Below are 7,108 nucleotides of genomic sequence, written 5' to 3' on the forward strand. Positions count from 1 at the left end.
ATGAAAACAAGAAGATGGAAAAAAAGTCTGATGCCTGAATTGATATGGTTACGATCTCTCAGCAAAGAAAAGCAGTTACAGAACTATACAAGCAGTGGCACTCAGGTGGTTGGACTGGATTAAAACGGATCGTTTTCAACCACTGATGGGAGAGACTGAAAGCTGTCAGCCCACAGGCACCTCAAGGAGTAGCGGGATTCCCAAGCAGGAAAGTGCGCGGTGCGCCATCGGAATCTCTATAAAAAGGCCGCGAGGTGGCCGGGCTTAGCGTCATAGAGCCACAGCCCACAGACACCTCAAGGAGGACTGGAGAGGAAGCTGCTTTCAGACAAGATGGCGCTGCTTCGGCTTCTTGCCCTCTCGCTGCTCTTCGCAGTGGCCACTCCTATCAGGGACATCACCGATGCTTGCTCGTCACACGTAAAGGGTACTGCTCCGATCCTTATTTACTCGTCATTCATATGTTTTTGCCGGTAATTCATGTGTTTGCTTGCTATGGTTTTTTCTGCATGTAACTGATCAGGCTCGTAAACGATAGCATCTAGTGGTACTGAACTTAGACGACAGTACTGTTTTGTTTCATCTTTCAAATTAAGCGAAATTATCGGCGGCGCTAGCAGATTCATGATCTCCAGGCAGAAACTGAAACTAGGGTGGTGGCCAAAATCATTATTCAAGCTGAATTGTTCATGTGCAAAACATTTTTCTTTTCAAGCAGAGAGGTTGAACCTGTTGCCTTGTCCACGACAGGCATAAAGTAAGTACTAAGACCGTCTCCAACAAAGAACCTATATGAGCACCAAAATCTAAAATGGATAGCAAGAGACCCAAAATCAGCCTCCAACAGAGTACCTATACGGGAGACCTATTTTGAGTTGCATGAGAGGCACAATCTAAATATGGGCATCCTCTTTTGGGTCTTGTCGTTGGAGATGATGCCGAATAGGTATCGAATATTTTGCCTGTAGCGCTACCCAAAGGACGAATGAGTCTTGTATTTTAGGTGATGTTGTTGGAGATAGCCTAATAATTGAACGAAAGCTGACAGCTAGTGTCCCGTTCGCTTGGCTGATAAGTCATAACTGAAAGTACTATTGGCTAATTTATTATAAAAAAAATATTATTTATTAGCTAAAAAAATACGGTTTATAAGTCCAGCTATCAGGGCGCGAAGGGTGGGAGCCAAAGGACTGATGGTCGAATCTTTTCAGCACTCGCAGGAAAAAAATTAACGACAAACAGTATAAAAGTATATGTTGGTACACGTATGTCCGTACTACTAGTAGATTATGCATACTTTGCATGGTTCCATCGCCCCTAGCACCACGCAAAGCGTCCATAGTTAGGCTTAGGCCAAGATAGGCGCATGTATTTTTTTTTTTCTGACGGCCAATTGGCGCTTACCCTTGTGCTACTGATTAGCCTGGCTGGCGTGAGTCACATGTACACCATCGAATTTCTTCTTCTTTTGACTCAAAACAGTGGAGGAGACACGCCGTCCATTTGATACCATCCATAGGCTAATCTATCAACTGTGGATGTCTGCTTCTGCCGACATGCATATGCATAGCGTAGCAGTAGCACACAAGTATTTCTTTGGCAATAGCCATTTCGACCAACTTATCCTGACAAGATGAAATCTAGAGGCTTGAATTTATCGCCTTTTTGGAATCCATCGATCACACGGCTCCGATGGATGAATTGATGGCAATTCAGTACCATGCATGACTCGTATGGCTGCACTCCACCGTCCACTATGCCGAGTTGAGATTCAGATCATGAACTGAGTGCTTGTTCCACCGATCCACCCGTGAACGAAGCCAATCCCTCCCATATTCCCACCGCCAACCACCATATCTATCACGTCCGCAAAAGGATGGCCATCGAAGTGGGCAGCCAGCCAATGCACGCTCCTCTGCGTCAGAAACGTCACCGGAGACATGCATGGTTTTCAATGCCGATCGAGATGGAAGACGCCTCCTTCAATTTCCCCTTTCTTCGCCATGAATCCGTGCCTGTGTGTCTGTGTACCCACACGCTGGCGGCATAGTGGCATCATGCCTACCAGAAATGTGCTGTGTGCCTGTGTGCATAGCCCCTGGGTTACAGTGGTCCTGCCTCCTCTTTGAAAATACAGTGATTAACAGTAACAAACACAACTAATGGGTTCTACAAGCAATCCATTCATCATCAGTGTGGCAGTGTAGCAGCAGTGCAGTCTTCGTCGTTGTCTTGCTGGGGAAATATCTTTTGTGGATGTTTTCTGCGGGTTTTTTTTTCTCTCACAAAAACATAATGTGCACAATATGATTGGGAGGTATGTACAAGGCGTGTTCAAATGGATGGTACCTTGTGACTAGCCGACAACCGCTCCAATTAACCTGCTGCTGGCCATTTAGCACAATGTTTTTTTTTTCTTTTTCAGCTAGGACCGTATCAACATCTTGTTAACTACCAACTACATGCATTAGCATTCGTTTAAAAAAAATACATGCATTAGCTTCGTTTCTTTTTGTTTTGTTTTTTTACTTTTGTCTTCTTCTCGTGTTACATGTTCGTTCGGTGGTGAAATCGCACTGATTTAAACGAGGGTAAAAAAGAAAAGCTTACGTAATCTTCAGTGACCATGGGTAGTACCAAACTGAACTGTTCAAATAGATGGCTAGAGGTACTATGTGTTCTATGAATCGAACATGTCTCAAGCTTAACAGCTGAAGTATCACGTGGTTGCCCAAATTGTCTCCAAGCTAGGAGTACACAGCCTGTTCGCTTGGTCGTGTTTGGCTTATAAGCCATGGCTTATCAGCCAACGAACAATATTTTTCTCTTACACCAAATCAGCCAACAGTAATTTCAGCTATAGCTTATCAGCCAAACAAGCCCAAACGAACAAGACCATATATATATATATATATATATATATATATATATATATATATATATATATATATATATATATATATATATATATATATATATATATATATATATACACACACACACATGTGAAAATTAGGAAAAGTTTGATGTTTTATTAGCCATGGAAGTAGGCGCCGTATGGTTCACAACTTCATGTCAATAATAGCTCCTCTGCCAACTACCTCAAATTAACACATCTTGGATGGAATTTAATACGATTACAACTAGTTGATGCGTACATCCTTTAGCTACGCTCTAAGGTCTAAAGCTGTCCTCGTGAGAGAGTGCTCATCAAGCTGTAGTTGTACGTACATGGTACATATATACGTACCCTGTATGGCTGTATCACGTCATATGCATGATTGCCACTCGCCCACTCACAAGCCGTACCCCAACCTGTAAAATAAAGTACTCCGAAACTTCGATCTCTTTGAGAATGATAACCTAGTAGGACTGCAGGAGAAACAATAATCTTATGTAGATTAGGCTGCCTTTTGCCTGGCCATGCCAGTTCGTTCCAAATCCGATGACTGCTCTGCATGTTCCAAGACGACAATCTACACTAGTCCAAGTTCACAGCAAAAACTAGTACATATATATATATATTTTTAAAAAGAACTACTCGTAGCACGGATCTGTACTACAGCATATAAACTACATGATTGTGTATTCGTCTTTATATTGGCCACGTTGCAACGTTTGGTAAGACGTCAGAACATTATATATGCTGCATCACTATCCAATCATATAAGGCTGCTGGCTAGAAAACTGCACGACAGCAACTGGTGCGGTAGCTAGGATCAGTGCATGCGTACGTGATCGAAGACGGACTGAAGAAATAGTAAGGGATGCCTTTAATTTCTTTACTTGCGCATTGGCATGCATGAAGCAGAAAAAAAAAACGTTATTACAACGACCCTTGTCAAGATCGTGGTAATTAAGTTTGCAGGAATTAACTGACGGAGGTAGAAACTGAAACTGCAGATTTCCAGCACCTCAACAGTTCGGGGCTCTACCTGACGCTGCACCACCCGCGGAGCCCCTGCTCGCCGGCGCCGCTGCCCGCCGACGTCCCCTTCTCCGCGGTGCTCACCCACGACCATGCGCGCATCGCGTCGCTCGCGGCGCGCCTTGCCAAGACGCCGTCCTCGCGTCCCACCACGCTGCGCGGGTCGTCGTCCCCCGACGACGCGTCCCTCGCGTCCGTGCCGCTCGGCCCGGGCACGTCCGTTGGCGTGGGCAACTACATCACCCGCATGGGCCTCGGCACGCCGGCCAAGCAGTACGTCATGGTCGTGGACACGGGTTCCTCGCTCACCTGGCTGCAGTGCTCCCCCTGCATCATGTCGTGCCACCGCCAGTCCGGGCCGGTGTTCAACCCCAAGTCGTCCAGCTCCTACGCCTCCGTGTCCTGCTCCGCGCCGCAGTGCAGCGACCTGACCACCGCCACGCTCAACCCCGCCGCCTGCTCCACCTCCAACGTCTGCATCTACCAGGCCAGCTACGGCGACAGCTCCTTCTCCGTCGGGTACCTGAGCAAGGACACCGTGTCGTTCGGCTCCACCAGCGTGCCCAACTTCTACTACGGCTGTGGGCAGGACAACGAGGGGCTCTTCGGCCAATCGGCGGGGCTCATCGGCCTGGCGCGCAACAAGCTGTCGCTACTGTACCAGCTGGCGCCGAGCATGGGCTACTCCTTCTCCTACTGCCTCCCGACGTCGTCGTCGTCCTCCGGGTACCTGTCCATCGGCTCCTACAACCCGGGGCAGTACTCGTACACGCCCATGGCGTCGAGCTCGCTGGACGACTCGCTCTACTTCATCAAGATGACCGGGATCACCGTCGCGGGCAAGCCGCTCTCCGTGTCGGCGTCGGCCTACTCCAGCCTGCCGACCATCATCGACTCCGGCACGGTGATCACGCGCCTGCCCACGGGCGTGTACTCGGCGCTCAGCAAGGCGGTGGCGGGCGCCATGAAGGGGACGCCCCGCGCCTCGGCCTTCTCCATCCTGGACACGTGCTTCCAGGGCCAGGCGTCGCGGCTGCGCGTGCCCCAGGTCAGCATGGCCTTCGCCGGCGGCGCGGCGCTGAAGCTGGCGGCGACGAACCTGCTGGTGGACGTGGACAGCGCCACCACGTGCCTGGCCTTCGCGCCCGCACGGAGCGCCGCCATCATCGGGAACACGCAGCAGCAGACGTTCAGCGTCGTCTACGACGTCAAGAACAGCAAGATCGGGTTCGCCGCCGGCGGCTGCAGCTGAGGAGATGCTGCACGCATGCACAGACCGACTTGGTATTGGTAAACTAAAAACGAGCAGCGCATCACCGTCCGATTTCGTCTCAACTCATCATTTCCATGTTATTACTACCTCGTTGTTGCACAAAAACAAACACATAAAACAGTACAGGAGTAGGGTGTTTATAGTACGATTGTTCAGGCAAGATATGTGAAAAGTGGGTCTTTAACTTAATTCGGAAGACGCATATATAGCAATCCAAAAGAAGATTCATATTCACATAGCCAACAGATAGCATGGAGTAGCTGCTCATGCATGTAATTCTTTGGCAAATCCTGGTCAGAAAGTATTTACTCTGTATAGGAATAAATTAAAGGTATGTGTGTATGTTTCTGAGTTCCTCAACTTCCACGGATTTACTCCCTTCTATACTGTGGAAAATATTGTAACTGCAAGATCCTCCTATGTATCCTATGTACTTATTCGAGCAACAGAAATTGATTTACACACACTTCGATCGTTAACGAAATGCAAATGGCCTCGGAGTATTATTATTGTTAATTTCGTGCCTTTTGCACGATGAATAATGATCGGCATGGGGCGAACAGGTGGTTAGCAAAGCTGGACAGCAGCAGGAGAATAAAGAGGTGAACAACTTTACAGCCTGTTCGGTTAGCTGGTTCGTGTCGTTGCTGGTTCGTGAAGAAGTATTGCTGGCTAGTTTGTGTGAGAGAAAAATATTGTTCCGACTAAAAATTTACGATCATTTATGACGAGCCACAGCCAAACAAATAAGTTGGTAGTTGTTCGAATGTTGCGGTCGTCCATTAATTGCAGCACAGGAAAGCGAGACCGCATTTGGCTTTGGTGGCGCCTTTTTCCGTTATGAACCCAAAAGATGTCGAACGTGACATTTTTTACGTCGAAGCATGATGTTCAGCTGCTTTTGGGGCTCGCACACATATCCGCTACACACTTGAGCAACTTTTTGCCGGCTGGGCGTGGCAGGAATAGAGACAGAAACAGGCTGTCCACTCGTCCTCCTATAGTTTTGACATCTTAACATTTCGATGCAAAGTGTACTGACCTGAGCGAGACTGTATTGGGGTCCATCTGATAGGACCTTGGAGCCTGCAGGCTACCGTACGCGCATGGGGATATACACTTATCGGCGTCTACGTTGAGGGTTTGAGACGCTTCTTCGACGTGGACGGGTGAAGTACGAAAGCCGCCGGCTGCCGGCAGGACTCAGCAGGAGCAGAGGGGACGCCTCTTAACCGTAGCAATGGTGACCGATGAGCCGACTACTCGGCGGTTTAGTAGCTTGTACATGTACAGTGACGATGCCGTGGCACCGTATACGTAGGACGGTAGCCGTTAGGAGTAGGGCGCGTCGGATTACAAGCGCACTGACCTGACGTGCGCTGAAAAGAAAAGAAAAAGAGTACTGGACCATGACCATGGATCCCGCGTGCGCGGGATACAGTGCCGAATCGGCGGGGCCCGGCCCGGCGCGCGCGCCACTCGCTCCTGGGCGGCACGGCCTGCCATGCAGATGCAGGGACCTACTACGTACGCCAGCCGCGTCGTCGTCGTCGTCGTCGTCGCGTTCCGTAGGATTCGTGAGTCCTGAGCCGTGACGAGCTGCGCGCCCGTACCGCATCGCACCGCGCGCTCATCGTGAGTTGATGATATTTCGGGGGAGCCACGGATGATCACATCAGAACAAGTTCGGTACGCCATCGACGTCCGTTGGTCCCTCACGAACGCCCGCATACGACACGGCCAGTTCTTTTCGCCATGCGTCAGGGCCCCACCACCGGACCAACCGGGCCGCCGGCCGGGGGAATCGCCGTAGCTGTGCCGAAAGGAGTCTCATTGAAGCTGGTCCGGACCATCCGCTGCTGGGTAAGCCAGCCGTTCGCGGGCCGTGGCTGCTGCCAGCGCAAGAG

The 7,108-nt window shown here is 49.6% G+C and overlaps 1 protein-coding gene across 1 annotated transcript; it reads left to right on the forward strand.

The window, feature by feature from the left end:
* The first annotated feature begins 254 nt into the window (after positions 1-254).
* On the forward strand, positions 255-5,543 carry LOC136477995 (aspartyl protease family protein At5g10770-like). Its single transcript, XM_066476312.1, has 2 exons — positions 255-427; positions 3,904-5,543. Exons 1-2 carry the CDS (start codon positions 334-336, stop codon positions 5,178-5,180), a joined length of 1,371 nt encoding a protein of 456 aa, XP_066332409.1. The 5' UTR covers positions 255-333; the 3' UTR covers positions 5,181-5,543.
* Positions 5,544-7,108: the final 1,565 nt, after the last annotated feature.

This window comes from Miscanthus floridulus, chromosome 8, assembly GCF_019320115.1.
Source record: "Miscanthus floridulus cultivar M001 chromosome 8, ASM1932011v1, whole genome shotgun sequence".
In the NCBI taxonomy this organism is placed as follows: Eukaryota; Viridiplantae; Streptophyta; class Magnoliopsida; order Poales; family Poaceae; genus Miscanthus; species Miscanthus floridulus.

Bases quoted from the DNA above. Each gene is read 5' to 3' on its own strand.
- LOC136477995 (XM_066476312.1), top strand. From the start codon at position 334: ATGGCGCTGCTTCGGCTTCTTGCCCTCTCGCTGCTCTTCGCAGTGGCC. The intron at 428-3,903 runs GTACTGCTCCGA...CTGAAACTGCAG, and splicing joins TTGCTCGTCACACGTAAAGG to ATTTCCAGCACCTCAACAGT.